The 25710-nt window shown below is 38.1% G+C and overlaps 4 protein-coding genes across 4 annotated transcripts in view; 3 read left to right on the top strand and 1 right to left on the bottom strand.

Moving 5' to 3' along the window:
* Positions 1 to 5868, top strand: part of LOC114529429 — a 7624-nt gene extending 1756 nt beyond the window's left edge. The window contains exon 2 of the mRNA XM_028551235.1: positions 4416 to 5868. Coding sequence (XP_028407036.1) covers positions 4416 to 5798 — 1383 coding nt within the window. The 3' untranslated portion in view covers positions 5799 to 5868. The remainder of the gene's footprint in view (positions 1 to 4415) is intronic.
* LOC114529426 (elongation factor-like GTPase 1) overlaps positions 1 to 25612 on the bottom strand; it is a 38166-nt gene extending 12554 nt beyond the window's left edge. Inside the window, exons 1-2 of the mRNA XM_028551231.1 lie at positions 25406 to 25612; positions 24321 to 24388 (exon numbers count right to left, since the gene is read on the bottom strand). Coding sequence (XP_028407032.1) covers positions 24321 to 24388; positions 25406 to 25496 — 159 coding nt within the window. The 5' untranslated portion in view covers positions 25497 to 25612. The remainder of the gene's footprint in view (positions 1 to 24320; positions 24389 to 25405) is intronic.
* LOC114529427 lies at positions 8091 to 10338 on the top strand. The gene has a single exon (XM_028551233.1). It carries the CDS (start codon positions 8458 to 8460, stop codon positions 10219 to 10221), a length of 1764 nt encoding a protein of 587 aa, XP_028407034.1. The 5' UTR covers positions 8091 to 8457; the 3' UTR covers positions 10222 to 10338.
* LOC114529428 lies at positions 12238 to 23546 on the top strand. Its single transcript, XM_028551234.1, has 2 exons — positions 12238 to 14184; positions 23481 to 23546. The coding sequence occupies exons 1-2, from the start codon at positions 12437 to 12439 to the stop codon at positions 23491 to 23493; spliced, it is 1761 nt and encodes a 586-aa protein (XP_028407035.1). The 5' UTR covers positions 12238 to 12436; the 3' UTR covers positions 23494 to 23546.
* Positions 25613 to 25710: the final 98 nt, after the last annotated feature.

Genomic DNA, 25710 nt, shown 5'->3' on the forward strand with positions numbered 1-25710 from the left:
ATAAAGACGAATTTGCTCCTACGAGAATCCATGATGTAACCGTCGATGAAGATGGCACAGTGTACGCTCTTTCTAGTAATGACAGGTTAGAAAAAATATTGTCGGTGTACAGCGCGGATGGAAGCACACAACATCCAATGAAATTCCTTGAAGCGAAATACAATTGCATATTTCCATACAGAATTGCGCTGACCAACGACAAGAAAATTGTCATTACTGTCAAACAACCTAAGTCAAATATCAAGATATTTTTATGTAAAAGCAATGGGGAACTGCTAAACAGCTTTGATACGGGTCCGAAGTTTCCCAGTACTATGTATCATAATGTGAAGGATGTGTCTGTAACCAGCGATGATGAAATAGTTCTCTTGACAACAAACCGTGAAACGTATTGCAACATGATTGGCGTCTTTAAGGAAGATGGAAAGTTACAAAGAGCTGTTAAATTTCGTGGAAGTGATGGTAAGGATACATATGGCAACCTATTTTATAACCAAGCCACTAAAACCATTGTTGCCTCCAATTGGTACGCCTTTGATGGTTGGAGGGCGATTGTGATAGATTATTTGTCTGATCAAACTGCTGAACACCAGCGTACCTACGTCCTGGATGACACCAACCTTCCACACTATTTATCAATTTTAAAGCTAACCGGCCACAGAAACGGTGCACTTGCTTTAGTAAGCGACACACATTTAATTTCTTTGCAAAAATCTTGTTCGTGAACTTAAACGAAAACCATTCAAATTTCATTCTGGACACCTTATATACCTTTAATTTCAATGAACATTTTGATAAAGACCTTTCTGTATGAAATATAGTTAAAAATACGAAATGTAAATCATGATATTTGAATATTACTATAAATAAAGTTGTCCTTTTTCAGACTGTTCTGAATCGCTTCTAGTCTCTTTATTCTTTACGTTTACTAGTGAACTAAATCTTGAACGTATTTATGACAAGACTAGTTCTTTGAACATTGAGTCAATGTTGATATAGTATGGTATTCCATATATCCAGATAAATTTAAATGAATTATCATAAGCAACTAATTATAATCCATTAAACCTGCTTGCATCGCTTGTTCAAGTGAAGCATGAAGTTATTGAGATTTCTCCTTTGGAGGTGCTGTATAAGACAGGGGGGGCAATTTTTTATTTTCTCGAAATAATCAGCACTTGCATCGGGCACTACCATTGCCCCCCCCCCAAAAAAAAAATTCTAGTCCTGAATGCCTATGGTGCAGGTGACTTTGTTGACCACAATATTCAGCCCCATGCAGTTGTGGCAATTTGATTTCCTAATCAATTATTGAATCTATGCAACTAAGTGTGCATGTGGGTAAATTCCATAGGAAACTAATTTTCCCCCAGTTTTCCCCAGATTCCCCTAATTTTTCCCTAGTTCCACCCAATTTTCCCCCAATTCTCCCTGAGCTTCCCCTGGTCTTCTGGCTTGTTGAAGGAGGTGGGTAAAGGGTAAGGTGTGGGAAATTCTTAATACAGATTATATATATATAAATATATTATATATATATATATATATATTATATATAAATTATATATATATTATCACATACTTGTGCCTTTATCAGGGCGATAACAGGGTGACATAAAAACGATATCGTCACTGATATCGCTTTTTGTCACTGATATCGCTTTTTGTCCCGCTGCATTTGCCGCTGTCAAAACAAAGATGGCTGACTCGAGCAGTTCGAGGTTTGTTTCAGTCGATGTGGATTGCTTTATAGAAGAAAAAGAAGTATGTGATAAACAGGTTATCACGATCGGGACGAGGTGATATCAGTTTTATCGCTTTCAGGACGATATCATAAATGTCCCTCGTTCGCTGCGCTCACTCGTGACATTTTATGATATCGTCCCCCAAGCGATAAAACTGATATCACCTCGCCCCTCATGTGATAACCTATACATACATATATATATATATATATATATATATATATATATATATATATATATATATATATATATATTATATATATTATATATATATATATATATACAGTAGGAGGCAAAAGTTTGAGTCCAGTCGTTGTAGAATTCCAGTATTAAATCCTGGCAGCGTATTCGAGTTAAGACATGCGTGCTAGTGTTTCAGTACTGTAAACTATATTAATTGCACACTGTTTTGGTCCTAATGATCTAAATTATAACAAAATAAAGTTCTCATTCCTTTACACTGCCCAAGATGGGTGGGAAAAAGGGCAAAGTGATGGTGCACAAGGACAAATAGTTGCATTAAGTATTGAAGGATCTTTCCTCGTAAGGTCGCAGAAAAAGTGAGAATTTAAAAAGGTGGTATGCAACTAACCTTGGAGAGGTTCGAAGAAACTAAATCCTACTCAAGCAAACTTTTAGCTGCTTTGGTCATGCTCGGTTTGGCAATATTGAAAGATATAATAGGATCCTAATTAAAGAAAGTATCATCCAATTCTTCAAGGACATGGAATTTTATCTGGTACAAAGATGATCGCACGTCTAACTATACATGATAATCACCCTAAGCACATGCACATCTTCTATGTGCCAGAAATCTTTTAGAAGCAAACTCATTCTGGTGATCTCGTTGTCATGGCTTTCCACCTCATATTCCAGATCTAAAACCTATGGCACTTGTAGAACCGTTTTAACCGGAAGAGGGCGAGGCACAGACCCGCCAGCCAGGCTGACTTGAGGCAAGTGGTCAACGAATGCTGGCAAGGTATTGAACGTGTGACATTAAAAAACCTATGGAATCTATGCGAGCAAGAATAAAGGTCATTTCAAGAGCAAAAAAGAGGGAACTAAGCAATGACTTGTAAATGCATGTTTGCACATTAAAATACGTAAAAATGAATATCATAACATCTCATAGTTGTTGTACAGCATGTATTTTTCTGTTTACTTATTTACTTTTTTCTAGTTCACTTATCGGTAAGGTTTTCTGTAGGATATTAATATATGCTGCTAAAACAATGAAATACAGTCACTGGACTCAAACTTTTGCCTCCTACTGTATATATATATATATATATATACTGTCATATATGGATCAGAGAAGATTTTCTCAGAAATTGAAGTCAAATGTATTTTTCCGATACATTCCAACTCATCTACGGGGTAATGCCAACATTAGTTTGATAACAGGATATGACAGGGTATGGTTGTGTATTTTATGAAAATACTAAGTGGTTCCCGCAATTATATGACTAAAGCTCCTCCAGGATATGACGAGGCGAATTCATTCGCGTGACGCGAAGCGAGATCTGAAATCCCGTCATGTGATTGGTTTGCGAAAAAGTTCACCGCGAAAAAGTAGAATCGCTTCCTACTTTTTATCGGTTCACGCAAATAAATTTGCTTCGTGGAAAAAGGGCTTTAGGGTATTTTATTCAAGGCTATGCATAGTGACTGTGCCTTTATTACAATTTTTATGTACATTTTAACTCCCAAAGGAAACACCAAATTTGTTTTAGATTTGTCAATAATCCACTTCAAACAACTTGTGTATACATAGGAATAGGAATAGGCATGGATTTCTTTTCTGACCTTGTATAACCTGCGGTTCTATTACAACTGCCATATTTACTTTATTGAGGATTATTTGGGTAGCACCAACGAATAGGTACAATAAGGTTATCGACAAATTTTAGTTACAGAGACTGGCCATTACTTTTCAAACACCCTAGCTGCGTGTAGTTTGGGCTATTTTAGGATAAAACTAGATTTAACTTCCTTAACTTCAAGCGGAACAGGACGTCTTGAAGGATACATGCACGGGCAAGTCTGAATGTTTTCAAACTAGTATTTTTAAACTTTGTTTCTTTAGTTATAATTTAAAAATATGAAGTTGAAGAACTATGGGATGAATTTGATCAGAAGCTTAAAACACTCGCCTGTGAGATAAATTAAAATGACTTTCACATAACAACTGCCCTGTGAAATACGATCTTGTGTTTTTACACGATAAATATAAACACTGACGCAACGTTTCAAGCGAAACAGTTGGCAATTGCTCTGTGAAATATGATCTTGAATTCTTACCCAAAATATAAAACACTGACGCAACGTTTTAAGCCAAACAGTTGAGAAAAGATGTCTGAAGTAATAACAGGTTTGTTGAAGGCTGCCTTTGGTTTGATATCGAACAAGATTCGTGATTACAGCGCAGAGAAACTCCAAGATGGAGGACTCGTTGATCAAAAGTTTCGAGGTTTGATTGTTCGTGAGTTAGACGACATTTCGTCGAAACTCGATGCCATTTCAAGGAAAGAACTCCTCACGAGCATCAGTTTTTTACAGCAAGGAATCGACCGTCTGGGAATGGCTTTGGGAGAGACTTTTAAGACCATGGACCAGCCGACGGCCGGATTACCCATCGCTGGGGCAGTCGCTTTAGCCAACGCCATTCAGAAACTCAAAATCATATCAAATGAACGTTTCGAGTCGGCAAATGATTCTTTTAACGAAGCTGGGAAAGAAGCCAGCAGAGCATTTAATATCACGACGCTGGACATTGAGGAACGAATCCTTGCGACTAAAGTTCGCATCACAAGTGGAATACTCCAGAATTTGAACGACCCGGAACTCGCCGCAAGCGACTGTTTACAAAGTCTGAGAGAATTGAATAGTTTGCCTGCCGTACAAGACATATTCTCCGTGCACAGCAAAGGTGGGATAAAGTCTGTCTTTAAAAAAAAATCGCGATCGGAAATCGTGGAAACCGTAACGATGATAAACTTGGTCTTGGCTGATTTCATCACGAGGTTCACAACGCGAAGAATGAGTGTCTTTGAATGGCCAATGATAGAGTGTGGTAAGATAGTTATCCATCCAATTCATTATGATAAAAGCAGCCTGCCAAATATAAAAGGAATGAAAATCACACCACCCTGGGACGTTGTCGCACATGAAGAAGTATCGGCGCGTCGTGAGCGAACGCGCAATGGACAAATCCTTTATTTCCTTTCTGATAGATGCATTCTTAGAAAACTGGACAAAACAGGTGAGCTGCAACTATACACTATATTTCCTCCTTTTGATGAGAACAGGAAACATTCTCAGTTTACCGATGATGGCGAATTTACTGGTACGAGAATCTATGATGTAACCGTCGATGAAGATGGCACAGTGTACGCTCTTTCTCGTAATGACAGGTTAGGAAAAATATTCTCGGTGTACAGCGCGGATGGAAGCACACAACATCACCCATTGAAATTCCTTGAAGGGAAAGACATTTATGAATCTCCATACAGAATTGCGCTGACCAACGACAAGAAAATTGTCATTACTGAAAAACGATTTTTGCCAAATATAAAGATATTTTTATGTAAAAGCAATGGGGAACTGCTAAACAGCTTTGATACGGGTCCGAAGTTTCGCAGTGTAAATCATGTTGTAAAGGGTGCGTCTGTAACCAGCGATGATGAAATAGTTCTCTTGACACTAAACCTTGAAACGGATTTCAACATGATTGGCGTCTTTAAGGAAGATGGAAAGTTACAAAGAACTGTTAAATTTCGTAGAAGTGATGGTAAGGATACGTATCACAACCTATTTTATAACCAAGCCAATAAAACCATTGTTGCTCCCGAATGGGAACGCTGTGATGATGGCTGGAAGATGGTGATAGATTATTTGTCTGATCAAACTGCTGAACGCCAGCGTATCTACGTCCTGAATGACACAAACCTTCCAGAACATATACCATCTTTCAATTTAACCGGCCACACAAATGGTGCACTTGCTTTGGTAAGCGACAAACATTTTATTTCGTTGCAAAAATCTTGTCCGTGAACTTAAACGAAAACCATTCAAATTTCATTCTGGACACCTTATATACCTTTAATTTCAATGAACATTTTGATAAAGACTTTTCTGTATGAAATATAGTTAAAAATACGAAATGTAAATCATGATATTTGAATGTTACTATAAATAAAGTTGTCCTTTTTCTGACTGTTCTGAATCGTTTCTAGTCTCCCGCGCACCAGATGTAGGTCACGTGCGAGTGACTACATGGTTTCCAATCTGTTTAAAAACTGATTTTTATCATGTTGCGTATTTAGCCAGGAAATCATTCAAAACAACAAATCTTTTTGGCGTACCACTTTAAGTCCATTTAATTCAGCTTTCTTAAAGACGAAACACTGGAATAAAATCATAGAGCACTTTCTTTTATACAGTAAAAACGGCCAAAGCGATCCTGTTGTATTTCAGTACAGACAGATTACTGGTATTTTAGAGTGTTTCAAGATCTCGGCATTCAAGTATATCGTTATTTACATCTACCCAGCACGGAAAATGCAGTTTCACCGCTATATTCTTAACGAAATATTCAAATATATGAACGATTTGACAATTTTGGCCGCTTAAAGGGAAACGTCTAGAGAAATCATAACTATTTTTGCGGCTTTGTTTGTTAAAGGTATCTTGGTCTCTCAAATCCATCATAACAGTTCATTTTTCTGCCTTGCAAATCTCTTCCTACGAATATTGAATGACCGGTATTTTGGTCGAAATTTCAACGAATGAAAAGTTAGATACGTCGATATGGCGTCTTATTAACGAAACAGTTTGATTCCGTTTTGGAATTCAAAACAAAGGCAACAAATGTGAGCCAACTTTAACACACAGGATGTATAACACAGAGGCTAGTCTTTGTAATTCAAATTAAATAAACAGGGTGAGTAAAAAAAATTGATTGCTATTGATATGAAAGTTTGCCGAGAACTTTTTAACTCACCTGAATAGACAATATAGACCGATTCAGGCTCATATGCGAATCACCATTTGAATGTTCATTGATAGTTTTGAGAGATGTTTATTTGGCAATTAATTTTCAAGAATATTCTCGTCAGAACTCATTGCATTGTTCCCACATTTGATATTGTGTTCTCACAAGAAATCACATCTATCAAAAGTACACAAAAACATTGAAAATGTGTAATTTACATACGAGGTTGGGTCGAATCGGTCTATTCTCTTGTATCCAACAGAACGCAGTTTAATAACTACAGTTTTATCATCTCTCTCGCATGATTAGAATGTATTTCAACTTCCAAAGGCAACAAGATTCATGTTTCAAGGCTGGTTTATACACTCAATTGATTGGCACAGCACAGCTAAAATTTTTCTTGACCCAATTCTAACTGAGCCCAGGCCACCAATACTAAGACCGAGCACGGATGAAATTTGTACGCGTATCCATTTTAGCCTTACCCTGGCAATAAATTGAGCGAGGTATAAACAGGGTTTTAGATTAATCAATGATTCACTTTAGGCAACTTATGTCAAATACAGTGGCTATGCGGCAAATTTGCATAAGAATAGGTCAATAGCTATCAGATGTGACTGTTGTATCAATTGAGGATGTTGAATCGCACCAGCGAATTGATACAATACGAATCAATTAAAATTACAAAGACTAGCTGCACCTTCTTAGAAACGGAACAGAACGACTTCCTTTAGTTAACTTCAAAAAATATAGACTTAGATCTATGGTCCGAGCTAGTGAATTAGATGCCAGAAGATTGAGAGGAACTTGAATCACTTCACTGTGATCACAGATACTTTCAATATTTGATACAATCTTTGTTATCACAATAGCTCTGTGTGAAATAAATCCGAGTGCAGTTTCACCGCTATATTCTTAACGAAATATACTCAATTGCAATTCAAAATATATGAACGGTTTGACAATTTTGGCCGCTTATCATCTCTCTCCCATGCATGATTTGAATGTATTTCAACTTCCAAAGGCAACAAGATACATGTTTTAAGCCTGGTTTATACACTCAATTGATTGGCACAGCACAGCTAAAATTTGTACCCGTACCTAATTCTAACCGAGCCCAGACCACCAATACTAAGATTGAGCATGCACGGATGAAATTTGTACGCGTACCCATTTTAGCCGTACCCTGGCAATAAATTGAGCGAGGTATAAACAGGGCTTTAGATTAATCAATGATTCACTTTAGGCAACTTATGTCGAATACAGTGGCTATGCGGCAAATTTGCATAAGAATAGGACAAAAGGTATCAGACGTGACTGTTGTATCAATTGAGGATGTTGAATCGCATCAGCGAATTGATACAATACGGATCAATTAAAGTCACAAAGACTAGCCCTTTTTCAGAAACACCCTGCACGTATTTTGACATATTTGGATAAAGTTAGATGCACCTTCTTTGAAGCAGAACAGGACCACTTCGAAGTAGGAGAACGACCTCTTTTAGTTAACTTCAAAAAATATAAACTTAAAGATCTATGGAATGAATTAGATGCCAGAAGATTGAGAGGAATTTGAATTACTTCACTGTGATCACAGATACTTTCAATATTTGATACAATCTTTGTTATCACAATGGCTCTTTGTAAAATAAATCCGCATTCTTATACGACAAATATAAAACACTGACGCAACGTTTTAAGCCAAACAGTTGAGAAAAGATGTCTGAAGTAATAACAGGTTTGTTGAAGGCTGCCTTTGGTTTGATATCAAACAAGATTCGTGATTACAGCGCAGAGAAACTCCAAGATGGAGGACTCGTTGATCAAAAGTTTCGAGGTTTGATTGTTCGTGAGTTAGACGACATTTCGTCGAAACTCGATGCCATTTCAAGGAAAGAACTCCTCACGAGCATCAGTTTTTTAAAGCAAGGAATCGACCGTCTGGGAATGGCTTTGGAAGAGACTTTTAAGACCATGGACCAGCCGACGGTTGGATTACCCATCGCTGGGGCAAGCTCAAACGAAACGAAACCAGCTCAGTCAGTTACGGTTGAAGAAGCAGTCACTTTAGCAAACGCCATTCAGAAACTCAAAATCATATCAAATGAACGTTTCTCGTTGGCAAACGAATCTTTTAAGGAAGCGGGAAAGCAAGCCAGCCTAGCGTTTAATATCACGACGCTGTACATTGAGGAACGAATCCTTGCGACTAAAGTTCGCATCACAAGTGGAATACTCCAGAATTTGAACGACCCAGAACTCGCCGCAAACGACTGTTTACAATGTCTGAGAGAATTGAATAGTCTGCCTGCCGTACAAGACATATTCTATGTGCACAGCAAAGGTGGAATAAAGTCTTTCATTGAAAAAAAATCGCGATCGGAAATCGTGGAAACCGTAACGATGATCAACTTGGTCTTGGCTGATTTCATCACGAGGTTCACAACGCGAAGAATGAGTGTCTTTGAATGGCCAATGATAGAGTGTGGTAAGAGAGTTATCCATCCAGTTCATTATGATAAAAGCAGCCTGCCAAATATCAAAAGAATAAAAATCACACCACCCTGGGACGTTGTCGCACATGAAGAAGGAACGTGGCGTTTTGAACGAATGCAAAATGGGCAAATCCTTTATTTCCTTACTGATAGATGCGTTCTTAAAAAACTGGGTAAAACAGGTGAGCTGCAAATGTACACTATATTTCCTCCTTTTGAAGAGAACAGTGAACATTCTCAGTTTACCGATGAAGACAAATTTGCTCGCACGAGAATCTATGATGTAGCCGTCGATGAAGATGGCACAGTGTACGCTCTTTCTAGTACTGACAGTTTAGAAAACAAATTGTCGGTGTACAGCGCGGATGGAAGCACACAACATCATCCATTGAAATTCCTTGAAGCGAAAGACAATGATAAATCTTGGCGCGGAATAGCGGTGACCAACGACAAGAAAATTGTCATTACTGAAGAACGATTTGAGTCAAATTTCAAGATATTTCTATGTAAAAGCAATGGGGAACTGCTAAACGGCTTTGATACGGGTCCGAAGTTTCGCAGTGAGGATCATGTTGTGAAGGATGTATCTGTAACCAGCGATGATGAAATAGTTCTCCTGACAAAAAACCTTGAAACGCGTTTCAACATGATTGGCGTCTTTAAGGAAGATGGAAAGTTACAAAGAGCTGTTAAATTTCGAACAAGTGATGGTAAGGACACATATCGCAGCCTATTTTATAACCAAGCCTCTAAAACCATTGTTGCCTTCGATTGGGACTTCCGTGATGATGACTGGGCAATTATGATAGATTATTTGTCTGATCAAACTGCTGAACGCAAGCGTACTTACGTCCTGAGACTGAATGACACAAACCTTCCAAACCTTCCAGAACATTTATTAACTTTAAAGCTAACCGGCCACACAAACGGTGCACTTGCTTTGGTAAGCGAGAAACATTTCATTTCTTTGCATCAATCTTGTCCGTGAACTTAAACGAAAACCATTCAAATTTCATTATGGACACCTTATATACCTTTAATTTCAATGAACATTTTGATAAAGACCTTTCTGTATGAAATATAGTTAAAAATACGAAATGTAAATCATGATATTTGAATATTACTATAAATAAAGTCCTTTTTCTGACTGTTCTGAATCGTTTCTAGTCTCCCGCGCACCAGATGTAGGTCACGTGCGAGTGACTACATGGTTTCCAATCTGTTTAAAAACTGATTTTTGTGGGTAACCACTATGCTATACGGAAAAAAACGATGAGCGATGATGCATGTCTGTCCGCCGAGTTTGTTTATCTACGAAAGAGACTGGGCACAGCCAAAATTTTGTGAGCCTGATCGGTGTAAACTTCTCTAAACTTTCAAATAAATCAAGCGCAGAAATGGTATTTCATTGGTATTTCATTGATTCTTCTTATGTCTACTTTGTTATAACTGTATCCAACTAGTAAACTAGCCCATTTTTGCCTTTGTGTATAGCATAAGAACGTAAAACTAAGCATCATGCAGTTGATTTCCATTTAAGTCCATTTAATCCAGCTTTCTTAAAGACGAAACACTGCAATAAAATCATAGAGCGCTTTACGTACGGTATATACGGTAAAAACGGCCAGAGCGATCCTGGTGTATTTCGGTACACACAGATTACTGGTATTTTAGAGTGTTTCAAGATCTCAGCATTCAAGTATATCGTTATTCACATCTGCCCAGCACGGGAAATGCAGTTTCACCGCTATATTCTTAACGAAATATACTCAATTGCAATTCAAAATATATGAACGGTTTGATAATTTTGGCCGCTTAAAGGGAAACGTCTAGAGAAATCATAACTATTTTTGCGGCTTTGTTTGTTAAAGGTATTTTGGCCTCTCAAATCCATCATAACAGTTCATTTTTCCGCCTTGCAAATCTCTTGCTACGAATATTGAATGACCGGTATTTTGGTCGAAATTTCAACCAATGAAAAGTTACATGCGTCGATATGGCGTCTTATTAACGAAGCAGTTTGATTCCGTTTTGGAATTCAAAAGAAACGTAACAAATGTGAGCCAACTTTAACACACAGGGTATATAACACAGAGGCTAGTCTTTGTAATTCAAATTAAATAAACAGGGCGAGTAAAAAAATTGATTGCTATTGATATGAAAGTTTGCCGAGAACTTTTTAACTGATCTGAATAGACGATATAGATCGATTCAGCCTCATATGCGAATCACCATTTCAAAGTTCATTAATAGTTTTGAGAGATGTTTAATTTGGCAATGAATTTTCAAGAATATTCTCGTCAGAACTCGTTGCATTGTGCCCACATTTGATATTGTGTTCTCACAAGAAATCACATCTATCAAAAGTACACAAAAACATTGAAAATGTGTAATTTACATACGAGGTTGGATTGAATCGCTCTTTTCTCTTGTGTCCAACAGAACGCAGTTTAATAACTACAGTTTTATCATCTCTCTCGCATGATTAGAATGTATTTCAACTTCCAAAGGCATCAAGATTCATGGTTTAAGCCTGGTTTATACACTCAATTGATTGGCACAGCACAGCTAAAATTTGTACCCGTACCTAATTCTAACCGAGCCCAGGCCATCAATACTAAGGCAGAGCACGGATGAAATTTGTACGCGTATCCATTTCAGCCTTACCCTGGCAATAAATTAAGCGAGGTATAAACAGGGCTTTAGATTAATCAATGATTCACTTTAGGCAACGTATGTCGAATACAGTGGCTATGCGGCGAATTTGCATAAGAATAGGTCAATAGGTATCAGACGTGACTGTTGCATCAATTGAGGATGTTGAATCACACCAGCGAATTGATATACAATACGGATCAATTAAAGTTACAAAGACTAGCCCTTTTTCGGAAACACCCTGCATGTATTTTGACATATTTGGATAAAATTAGATGCACCTTCTTTAAAAGAGAACACGACGACTTCGAAGTAGGAGAACGACCTCTTTTAGTTAACTTAAAGAAATATAGACTTAAAGATCTATTGAATGAATTAGATGCCAGAAGATTGAGAGGAACTTGAATCACTTCACTCTGATCACAGATACTTTCAATATTTGATCCAATCTTTGTTATCACAATGGCTCTGTGTGAAATAAATCCGCATTCTTATACGACAAATATTAAACACCCAGGCAACGTTTTAAGCCAAACAGTTGAGAAAAGATGTCTGAAGTAATAACAGGTTTGTTGAAGGCTACCTTCGGTTTGATATCGAACAAGATTCGTGATTACAGTGCAGAGAAACTCCAAGATGGAGGACTCGTTGATCAAAAGTTTCGAGGTTTGATTGTTCGTGAGTTAGACGATATTTCGTCGAAACTCGATGCCATTTCAAGGAAAGAACTCCTCACGAGCATCAGTTTTTTACAGCAAGGAATCAACCGTCTGGGATTGGCTTTGGAAGAGACTTTTAAGACCATGGACCAGCCGACAGCCGGATTACCCATCGCTGGGGCAAGCTCAAACGAAACGAAACCAGCTCAGTCAGTTACGGTTGAAGAAGCAGTCGCTTTAGCCAACGCCATTCAGGAAGTCAAAATCATATCAAATGAACGTTTCGAGTCGGCAAATGATTATTTTAACGAAGCTGGGAAAGAAGCCAGCAGAGCATTTAATATCACGACGCTGGACATTGAGGAACGAATCCTTGCGACTAAAGTCCGCATCACAAGTGGAATACTCCCGAATTTGAACGACCCAGAACTTGCCGCAAGCGACTGTTTACAATGTCTGAGAGAATTGAATAGTGTGCCTGCCGTGCAAGATATATTCTCCGTGCACAGCAAAGGTGGAATAAAGTCTTTCATTGAAAAAAAATCGCGAACCGAAATCGTGGAAACCGTAACGATGATAAACTTGATCTTGGCTGATTTCATCACGAGGTTCACAACGCGAAGAATGAGTGTCTTTGAATGGCCAATGATAGAGTGTGGTAAGAGAGTTCTCCATCCAATTCATGATGATAAAAGCAGCCTGCCAAATATAAGAGGAATGAAAATCACACCACCCTGGGACGTTGTCGCACATGAAGAAGTATCGACGCGTTATGAGCAAACGCACAATGGACAAATCCTTTATTTCCTTACTGATAGATGCGTTCTTAAAAAACTGGACAAAACAGGTGAGCAGCAAATGTACACTATATTTCCTCCTTTTGAAGAGAACAGTGAACATTCTCAGTTTACCGATGAAGACAAATTTGCTCGTACGAGAATCCATGATGTAACCGTCGATGAAGATGGCACAGTGTACGCTCTTTCTCGCAATGACAGGTTAGAAAAAAAATTGTCGGTGTACAGCGCGGATGGAAGCACACAACATCATTCATTGAAATTCCTTGAAGCGAAAGACTTTTATAAATCTCCATACGCAATTGCGCTGACCAACGACAAGAAAATTGTCATTACTGTCAAACAACCTAAGTCAAATATCAAGATATTTTTATGTAAAAGCAATGGGGAACTGCTAAACAGCTTTGATACGGGTCCGAAGTTTCGCAGTGGGGATCATGTTGTGAAGAGTGTGTCTGTCACCAGCGATGATGAAATAGTTCTCTTGACAGAAAACTTTAAAACGCGTTTCAACATGATTGGCGTCTTTAAGGAAGATGGAAAGTTACAAAGAGCTGTTAAATTTCGTAGAAGTGATGGTAAGGATACATATGGCAACCTATTTTATAACCAAGCCATTAAAACCATTGTTGCTTTCAATTGGGACGTCCGTGATTATGACTGGAAGATGGTGATAGATTATTTGTCTGATCAAACTGCTGAACGCCAGCGTACCTACGTCCTGAATGACACCAACCTTCCAGAACATTTATCATCTTTCAAGCTAACCGGGCACACAAACGGTGCACTTGCTTTGGTAAGCATCACACATTTCCCCGCACATGTCATTCCTTTGCAAAAATCTTGTCCGTGAACTTAAACGAAAACCATTCAAATTTCATTCTGGACACCTTATATACCTTTAATTTCAATGGATACTTTGATAAAGACCTTTCTGTGTGAAATATAGTTAAAAATACGAAATGTAAATCATGATATTTGAATATTACTATAAATAAAGTTGTCCTTTTTCTGACTGTTCCTAATCGTTTCTAGTCTCCCGCGCACCAGATGTAGGTCACGTGCAAGTGACTACATGGTTTCCAATCTGTTTAAAAACTGATTTTTATATCATATATTGCGTATTTAGCCAGGAAATCATTCAAAACAACAAATCTTTTTGGCGTACCGCTTTAAGTCCGTTTAATCCAGCTTTTTTAAAGACGAAAAACTGGAATAAAATCATACGGCGCTTTCTTTTATACGGTAAAATGGCCAAAGCAGTCCTGTTGTATTAATTCAGTACAGACAGATTACTGGTATTTTAGAATGTTTCAAGATCTCGGCATTTAAGTATATCGTTATTCACATCTGCCCAGCACGGAAAATGCAGTTTCACCGCTATATTCTTAACGAAATATACTCAATTGCAATTCAAAATATATGAACAGTTTGACAATATTGGCCGGTTAAAGGGAAACGTCTAAAGAAATCATAACTATTCTTGCCGCTTTGTTTGTTAAAGGTATTTTGGTCTCTCAAATCCATCATAACAGTTCATTTTCCCGCCTTGCAAATCTCTTGCTACGAATATTGAATGACCGGTATTTTGGTCGAAATTTCAACGAATGAAAAGTTAGATACGTCGATATGGCGTCTTATTAACGAAGCAGTTTGATTCCGTTTTGGAATTCAAAACAAACGTAACAAATGTGAGCAAACTTTAACACACAGGATGTATAACAGAGGAGAGTCTTTGTAATTCAAATTAAATAAACAGGGTGAGTAAAAAAATTGATTACTGTGTGTGAAAAAAATTGACTCGGTGTAAAATAAATCTGCATTCTTTTACGACAAATATAAAACACTGACGCAACGTTTTAAGCCAAACAGTTGAGAAAAGATGTCTGAAGTAATAACAGGTTTGTTGAAGGCTACCTTCGGTTTGATATCGAACAAGATTCGTGATTACAGCGCAGAGAAACTCCAAGATGGAGGACTCGTTGATCAAAAGTTTCGAGGTTTGATTGTTCGTGAGTTAGACGATATTTCGTCGAAACTCGATGCTATTTCAAGGAAAGAACTCCTGACGAGCATCAGCTGTTTACAGCAAGGAATCGACCGTCTGGAAATGGCTTTGGGGGAGACTTTTAAGACCATAGACCAGCCGACGGCCGGATTACCCATCGCTGGGGCAAGCTCAAACGAAACGAAACCAGCTCAGTCAGTTACGGTTGAAGAAGCAGTCGCTTTAGCCAACGCCATTGAGAAACTCAAAATCATATCAAATGAACGTTTCGAGTTGGCAAACGAATCTTTTAACGAAGCGGGAAAGCAAGCCAGACTAGCGTTTAATATCAGGACGCTGGACATTGAGGAACGAATTCTTGCGACTAAAGTTCGCATCACAAGTGGAATACTCCAGAATTTGAACGACCCAGAACTTGCCGCAAGCGACTGTTTACAATGTCTGAGAGAATTGAATAGTCTGTCTGCCGTACAAGACATATTCTCCGTGCACAATCAGGGTGGAATAAAATCTATTTTCCAAAAAAAGTCGCGAACGGAAATTGTGGAAACCGTAACGATGATGAACTTGATTTTGGCTGATTTCATCACGAGGTTCACAACGCGAAGAATGAGTGTCTTTGAATGGCCAATGATAGAGTGTGGTAAGAGAGTTATCCATCCAATTCATTATGATAAAAACAGCCTGCCAAATATGAAAGGAATGAAAATCACACCACCCTGGGACGTTGTCGCACATGAAAAAGTATCGACGCGTTATAAACTAATACACAATGGACAAATCCTTTATTTCCTTACTGATAGATGCGTTCTTAAAAAACTGGACAAAACAGGTGAGCTGCAAATGTACACTATATTTCCTCCTGAGAATAGTGAACATTCTCAGTTTACCGATGAAGACAAATTTACTGGTACGAGAATCTATGATGTAACCGTCGATGAAGATGGCACAGTGTACGCTCTTTCTCGTAGTGACAGGTTAGAAAACAAATTGTTGGTGTACAGCGCGGATGGAAGCACACAACATCATCCATTGAAATTCCTTGAAGCGGAAGACAATTATAAATCTCCATACGCAATTGCGCTGACCAACGACAAGAAAATTGTCATTACTGTCAAACAACGTAAGTCAAATATCAAGATATTTTTATGTAAAAGCAATGGGGAACTGCTAAACAGTTTTGATACGGGTCCGAAGTTTCGCAGTGTGTATTATGATGTGGAGGATGTGTCTGTCACCAGCGATAAAGAAATAATAGTTCTCTTGACAAGAAAATATGAAACGGATTTCAACAAGATTGGCGTCTTTAAGGAAGATGGAAGGTTACAAAGAGCTGTTAAATTTCGTAGAAGTGATGGTATTATTAAGTATTATTACAGACTACTTTATAACCAAGCCACTAAAACCATTGTTGCCTCCAATTTGGAATATCTTGTTAGTGGCTGGAGGATGGTGATAGATTATTTGTCTGATCAAACTGCTGAACGGCAGCGTACCTACGTTCTCGAGGACACCAACTTTCCAAACTTTCCAGAACATTTATCATCTTTCAATCTAACCGGCCACAAAAACGGTGCATTTGCTTTGGTAAGCGACACACATTTCATTTCTTTGCAAAAGTCTTGTCCGTGAACTTAAACGAAAACCATTCAAATTTCATTCTGGACACCTTATATACCTTTAATTTCAATGAACATTTTGATAAAGACCTTTCTGTATGAAATATAGTTAAAAATACGAAATGTAAATCATGATATTTTAATATTACTGTGGATAAAGTTGTCCTTTTTCTGACAGTTCTGAATCGTTTCTAGTTTCTTTATTCTTAACGTTTACTAATGAACTAAATCTTGAACGTATTTATGACAAGACTAGTTTTTTCAATATTGAGTGTAAATGTTGACATACTATGGTATTCCATATATCCAGATAAATTTAAATGAATTATCATAACCAACTAATTATAATTCATTAAACCTGCTTGCATCGCTTGTTCAAGTGAAATATGAAATTATTGAGATTTCTCCTTTGGAGTTGCTGTATAAGACAGGGGGGACTTGGGCTTAGGGAGATGGCAGTCCCACCCCCCAGTTTAGTCGAGCAATTTTTTTATTTTCTCGAAATAAATCTTTGGCGCTTGCCAGGGCAGACTACCATCGCCTGCCCAAAAAAAATTCTAGTCCTGAACGCCTATGGTGCAGGTGACTTTATTGACCACAATATTCAGCCCCATGCAGTTGTGGCAATTTGATTTCTTAAGACTCTTTGCAACTAAGTGTGAGGGTAAATTCCATGGGAAACTAGTTTCTCCCCAATTTTCATTCGCATCAATCAAAAGTACACAAAAGCATTTAAAATGTGTAATTTACATACGAGGTTGGGTTGAATCGCTCTTTTCTCTTGTGTCCAACAGAACGCAGTTTAATAACTACAGTTTTATCATCTCTCTCGCATGATTAGAATGTATTTCAACTTCCAAAGGCAACAAGATTCATGTTTTAAACCTGGTTTATACACTCAATTGATTGGCACAGCACAGCTAAAATTTGTACCCGTACCCAATTCTAACCGAGCCCAGGCCACCAATACTAAGGCCGAGCACGGATGAAATTTGTACGCGTATCCATTTTAGCCTTACCCTGGCAATAAATTGAGCGAGGTATAAACAGGGCTTTGTAAATAGTCTGTAGAACTGTTATACTTAGTTTTAATGCATGTTTCTTAGTTGTTGCTTAGTTGCAATGTAAATTTCCTAGTACTAATAAATTATAAATATTTGTTGTGTCTTGCTCACGCCATCCGGTGTGTGCAGGAACTTTTTCATGGGGGTACAAAGTTCCTGCACACACCAAAATGGCGTAGAGTTGCGTAGAATGACGCGTGCGCTTCTGAAAAATTTCGGACACGAAAACATTAGCAAAATCCAAAGAGTGAGGCTTCTGGTGTAATGTCTATTCTGTGGCCTCTGCTAGACTTAGCTCGATCTTCTTCCCATCATGGGAAAATGTGGGACATCCCAAAATATTTTTTCAAACCGCGAGTTTTACTCCGTCATTTGCAAAAAATGACTGCATAAATATTCAATAAGTCCCTATTTGAGTATATTTATTTATTATACATAAAATATTTAAATGCAAAATGCAAATGAAGATGCTGACCTTGAAAATATAATCTTGCATTCTTACCCGACAAATATAAAACACTGACGCAACGTTTTAAGCGAAACAGTTGAGAAAAGATCTAAGATGTCTGAAGTAATAACAGGTTTGTTGAAGGCTACCTTTGGTTTGATATCGAACAAGATTCGTGATTACAGCGCAGAGAAACTCCAAGATGGAGGACTCGTTGATCAAAAGTTTCGAGGTTTGATTGTTCGTGAGTTAGACGACATTTCGTCGAAACTTGATGCTATTTCAAGAAAAGAACTCCTCACGAGCATCAGCTGTTTACAGCAAGGAATCGACCGTCTGGGAATGGCTTTGGAAAAGACTTTTAAGACCATGGACCAGCCGACGGCCGGATTACTCATCGCTGGGGCAAGCTCAAACAAAACGAAACCAGCTCAGTCAGTTACGGTTGAAGAAGCAGTCGCTTTAGCCAACGCCATTCAGAAACTCAAAATCATATCAAATGAACGTTTCGCGTTGGCAAACGAATCTTTTAACGAAGCTGGGAAAGAAGCTAGGAGAGCATTTAATATCAGGACGCTGGACATTGAGGAACGAATCCTTGCGATTAAAATTCGCATCACAAGTGGAATACTTCAGAATTTGAACGACCCAGCACTCGCCGCAAGCGACTGTTTACAATGTCTGAGAGAATTGAATAGTCTGCCTGTCGTACAAGAAATATTCTCCGTGCACAGCAAAGGTGGAATAAAGTCTGTCTTTCAAAAAAAATCGCGATCGGAAATCGTGGAAACCGTAACGATGATGAACTTGGTCTTGGCTGATTTCATCACGAGGTTCACAACGCGAAAAATGAGTGTCTTTGAATGGCCAATGATAGAGTGTGGTAAGAGAGTTATCCATCCAATTCATTATAATAAAAGCGGCCTGCCAAATATAAGAGAAATGAAAATCACACCACCCTGGGACGTTGTCGCACATGAAAAAATATCGGCGCGTTATGAGAGAAGGCACAATGGACGAATCCTTTATTTCCTTACTGATAGATGCGTTCTTAGAAAACTGGATAAAAGAGGTCAGCTGCAAATGTACACTATATTTCCTCCTTTTGAAGAGAACAGTGAACATTCTCAGTTTACCGATGAAGACGAATTTGCTCGTACGAGAATCTATGATGTAACCGTCGATGAAGATGGCACAGTGTACGCTCTTTCTCGTAATGACAGGTTAGAAAACAAATTGTCGGTGTACAGCGCGGATGGAAGCACACAACATCATCCATTGAAATTCCTTGAAGCGGAAAACATTTATAAATCTCCATACGCAATTGCGCTGACCAACGACAAGAAAATTGTCATTACTGTCAAACAACCTAAGTCAAATATCAAGATATTTTTATGTAAAAGCAATGGGGAACTGCTAAACAGCTTTGATACGGGTCCGAAGTTTCGCAGTGAGGATCATTATGTGGAGGATGTGTCTGTAACCAGCGATGATGAAATAGTTCTCTTGACAAAAAACCAAAAAAAGAATTTTAACATGATTGGCGTCTTTAAGGAAGATGGAAAGTTACAAAGAGCTATTCAATTTCGTAGAAGTGATGGTAAGGATGCATATTACAGCCTATTTTATAACCAAGCCACTAAAACCATTGTTGCCTGCGATTGGGACTACCTTGATGATGGCTGGGCGATGCTGATAGATTATTTGTCTGATGAAAGTGCTGAACGCCAGCGTACCTACGTCCTGACAAACACCAACCTTCCAAATTATAAAATATCCTTCAAGCTAACCGGCCACACAAACGGTGCACTTGCTTTGGTAAGCGACACACATTTTATTTCTTTGCAAAAATCTTGTCCGTGAACTTAAACGAAAACCATTCAAATTTCATTCTGGACACCTTATATACCTTTAATTTCAATGAACGTTTTGAAAAAGACCTTTCTGTATGAAATATAGTTAAAAATACGAAATGTAAATCATGATATTTGAATATTACTATAAATAAAGTTGTCTTTTTTCTGACTGTTCTGAACAGTGAACTCAAATAACACTGGAACGCTCACTCTCTGACTTTCCCTGATTAACGAGTCAAGCCAAGATGGCGGATCATGGAGCCTTTCTTGTAGGTATGATCCAGGCCTCTGGCGCGGAAATTTCAAAGGTAAAATCATAATTGCCGCCATTTTACCTAAGAATTTTCCACGTGGAGGCCTGGATCATACCTACAAGAAAGGCTTCAGTGTCCGCCATCTTGGCTTCAAATTTTCGACAGAGTGAGCGTTCCAGTCTTATTTGAGTTCACTGGTTTTGAATCGTTTCTAGTCTCCCGCGCACCCGAGGTAGGTCATATTGCGAGTGACTACATGATTTCCAATAGTTCAAGTCTGTTTAAAAACTGATTTTTATATGTTGCGTATTTCGCCAGGAAATCATTCAAAACAACATATCTTTTTGACGCACTACTTTAAGTCCATTTAATCCAGCTTTCTTTAAGACGAAACACTGCAATAAAATCATACGGTTTTATAATCTCTCTCGCATGATTAGAATGTATTTCAACTTCCAAAGGCAACAAGATTCATGTTTTAAGCCTGGTTTATACACTCAATTGATTGGCCCAGTACAGCTAAAATTTGTACCCGTACCTAATTCTAACCTAGCCCAGGCCACCAATACTAAGACCGAGCATGCACGGATGAAATTTGTACGCGTATCCATTTTAGCCTTACCCTGGCAATAAATTGAGCGAGGTATAAACAGGGTTTTAGATTAATCAATGATTCACTTTAGGCAACTTATATCGAATACAGTGGCTATGCGGCGATTTTGCATAAGAATAGGTCAATAGGTATCAGATGTGACTGTTGTATCAATTGAGGATGTTGAATCGCACCAGCGAATTGATACAATACGGATCAATTAAAGTTACAAAGACTAGCCCTCTTTCGCAACCACCCTGCATGTATTTTGATGTATTTGGATAAAATTAGATGCACCTTCTTTGAAGCGGAACAGGACCACTTCGAAGTAGCAGAACGACCTCAATTAGTTAACTTCAAAAAATATAAACTTATAAAGATCTATGGAATGTATTACATTTCAGAAAATTGAGAGGAACTTGAATTACTTCACTGTGATCACAGATACTTTCAATATTTGATACAATCTTTGTTATCACACAATGGCTCTGTGTGAAATATGATCTTGCATTCTTATGCGACAAATATAAACACTGACGCAACATTTAAGCCAAACAATTGAGAAAAGATGTCTGAAGTAATAACAGGTTTGTTGAAGGCTACCTTTGGTTTGATATCGAACAAGATTCGTGATTACGGCGCAGAGAAACTCCAAGATGGAGGACTCGTTGATCAAAAGTTTCGAGGTTTGATTGTTCGTGAGTTAGACGACATTTCGTCGAAACTCGATGCTATTTCAAGGAAAGAACTCCTCACGAGCATCAGCTGTTTACAGCAAGGAATCGACCGTCTGGGAATGGCTTTGGGAGAGACTTTTAAGACCATGGACCAGCCGACGGCCGGATTACCCATCGCTGGGGCAAGCTCAAACGAGACGAAACCAGCTCAGTCGGTTACGGTTGAAGAAGCAGTCTCTTTAGCCAACGCCATTCAGAAACTCGAAATCATATCAAATAAACGTTTTGAGTCGGCAAATGAGTCTTTTAACGAAGCGGGAAAGCAAGCCAGACTAGCGTTTAATATCACGACGCTGAACATTGAGGAACGAATCCTTGCGACTAAAGTTCGCATCACAAGTGGAATACTCCAGAATTTGAACGACCCAGAACTCGCCGCAAGCGACTGTTTACAATGTCTGAGAGAATTGAATAGTCTGCCTGCCGTACAAGACATATTCTCCGTGCACAATCAGGGTGGAATAAAATCTATTTTCCAAAAAAAGTCGCGATCGGAAATCGTGGAAACCGTAACGATGATGAACTTGATTTTGGCTGATTTCATCACGAGGTTCACAACGCGAAGAATGAGTGTCTTTGAATGGCCAATGATAGAGTGTGGTAAGAGAGTTATCCATCCAATTCATGATGATAAAAGCAGCCTGCCAAATATAAAAGGAATAAAAATCACACCACCCTGGGACGTTGTCCCACAAGAAGAAGTATCGGCGCGTTATAAAAGAACGAAAAATGGCAAAATCGTTCATTTCCTTAATAATAGACGCGTTCTTAAAAAACTGGATAAAACAGGTGAGCTGCAAATGTACACTATATTTCCTCCCTTTGAAGAGAACAGTGAACATTGTCAGTTTACCGATGAAGGCATATTTGTTTGTACGAGAATCCATGATGCAACCGTCGATGAAGATGGCACAGTGTACGTTCTTTATAGTAATGACACGTTAGAAAACAAATTGTCGGTGTACAGCGCGGATGGAGGCACACAACATCATCCACTGGAATTCCTTGAAGCCATTAATAAATCTTGGTGCAAAATTACGCTGACCAACGACAAGAAAATTATAATTACTGTCAAACAATCTAATTCAAATATCAAGATATATTTATGTAAAAGCAATGGGGAACTGCTAAACAGCTTTGATACGGGTCCGAAGTTTGACAGCGAGTATCATCTTGTGGAGGATGTGTCTGTAACCAGCGATGATAAAATAGTTCTCTTGACAGAAAACCTTGGAACGAATTTCAACATGATTGGCGTCTTTAAGGAAAATGGAAAGTTACAAAGAGTAGTTAAATTTCGTACAAGTGATGGTAAGGCATATCGCAGCCTATTTTATAACCAAGCCATGAAAACCATTGTTGCCCACCATCTGCGCAGCCTCGATGATGACTATAAGATGGTGATAGATTATTTGTCTGATCAAACTGGTGAACGCCAGCGTACCTACGTCCTGAATGACATCAAGCTTCTAGAACATTTATTAACTTTAAAGCTAACCGGCCACAGAAACGGTGCACTTGCTTTGGTAAGCGACACACATTTCATTCCTTTGCAAAAATCTTGTCCGTGAACTTAAACGAAAACCATTCAAATTTCATTCTGGACACCTTATATACCTTTAATTTCAATGAACATTTTGATAAAGACCTTTCTGTATGAAATATAGTAAAAAATACGAAATGTAAATCATGATATTTGAATATTACTATAAATAAAGTTGTCCTTTCTCTGACTGTTCTGAATCGTTTCTAGTCTCTTTATGCTTTACGTTTACTAGTGAACTAAATCTTGTTCAAACGTATTTATGACTGGTTCTTTCAACATTGAGTCAATGTTGACATAGTATGGTACTCTATATATACAGATAAATTTAAATGAATTATCATAACCAACTAATTATAATCCATTAAACCTGCTTGCATCGCTTGTTCAAGTAAAACATGAAGTTATTGAGATTTCTCCTTTGGAGGTGCTGTATAAGACAGGGGGGGCAATTTTTTATTTTCTCAAAATAATCAGCACTTGCATTGGGCACTACCATTGCTCCTCCCCCAAAAAAATTTTCTAGTCCCGAATGCCCATGGTGCAGGTGATTTTATTGACCACAATATTCAGCCCCATGCAGTTGTGGCAATTTGATTTCTTAATCAATTATTGAATCTATGCGACTAAGTGTGCATGTGGGTAAATTCCATGGGAAACTAATTTCCCCCTAGTTTCCCCCCAATTCCCCCCCCCAGTTTTCCCCAATTTTCCCCCAGGTCTTCTGGCTTGTTGAAGGAGGTGGGTAAAGGGTAAGGTGTGGGAAAACCCTAACTTGAGTTTTTGAATTTCTTTAAATTAGACTCTGAATGCTATTCATTTTTAAAACTGGTTCAAAGCATGCAGTCACATTACCTTTCCTGCTAATCTGCTTGAAATTATTCCATTGCTTGCAACAAGTGCATCAGCCAAAGTGGTTTTACCTATTTTGAAAAAATCAATATATATACATATATATACTTTAGTATACCAATATAACCAGGGAGCAGCATGGCAGCATCTTCAAACAACTTAGCATCAAATGTGGTATAACAAAACACTTCTCAACGTCTCAACCTGAGGGCCTACAAACTCTCCTGACGAAAGTCCTCAGGTCGAAACATCGAGATGTGTTTTGAAACTAGTAGCTAGAATCTGACTGTTCTGTATGTTGGGCAGTTCTTGCTGTCATAGCATTTGAATAGGTTCAGGGTTAGAAAAAAATATTACCAGAAAAACTATTTTGTTAGATCTGGGATTATGGGAAGACATTTATGGGCAGATTTTCCCTAAAATACAGAAATGCATTTCACTGTGTGACCTACATTGCGGAAAACTAGGTGACGTCTGTATATAACACTACATAACACTGTATAACACTGTGTAACACTAGGCAACACCGTGTAAAACTGTGTAACACCATGTAACACCATAAGCAGCCCGGTAAACAATGTTGGTTTGTAAGGTTACATCATTTGTATCAGGTTATTATAATGCAATGATACAATGACGTAACCTTACGAACCAACATTGTTTGCTTGACTGCCTATGGTAACACTGTGTAAAACTATGTACCACCATGCACCATGTAACACTGTGTAAAATTGTGTACACCATGTAACACACTGTAACACCATGTAGCACTATGTAACACTGTGTAAAATTGTGTACACCATGTAACACACTGTAACACCATGTAGCACTATGCAACACTATGTAAAAATGTGTAGCACTGTGTAACACCATGTAACACAGTGTAAAACTGTGTAACACCATGTAATACTGGGTAAAATTGTGTAACACCATGTGATATTGAAAAACAGTACACCATGATGTACCAATGTGTTACATTATGTAATACAATATAATACCATACAACACTATGTCAGGGTGGACGTATAATGCGTATTAAACCTCATGAATCGCAGTATAAACTTGGCTTAATGGTTTTTAAAACATACCGTGGTCCACGTGTGCCAAAATGCAGATATTTCTGATAGATTCTGGTTGGCCTTGGAGCTCTAAAAGTTGATCTAATGCAACATTCTTCATTTTAATTTCGTAATAAAAGGTAGATCCAACCAACAATATTCTTAATTACTAAACAAATTTATGTACAAAACTAAGAGCAAATAAATACATTTCTAAACAACTTTTTGAAATTTTATTTAAATTTATAAAAATTGTGACAAAATCATAAACAATGCTTCAAAAGTTGAACGAAGCTGTTTCAATCAGTCTCGGAAACATCCGGAAAGCTGACATA

This window comes from Dendronephthya gigantea, unplaced genomic scaffold (assembly GCF_004324835.1).
Source record: "Dendronephthya gigantea isolate DGI-Jeju-01 unplaced genomic scaffold, DenGig_1.0 000056F, whole genome shotgun sequence".
Taxonomy (NCBI): domain Eukaryota; kingdom Metazoa; phylum Cnidaria; class Anthozoa; order Malacalcyonacea; family Nephtheidae; genus Dendronephthya; species Dendronephthya gigantea.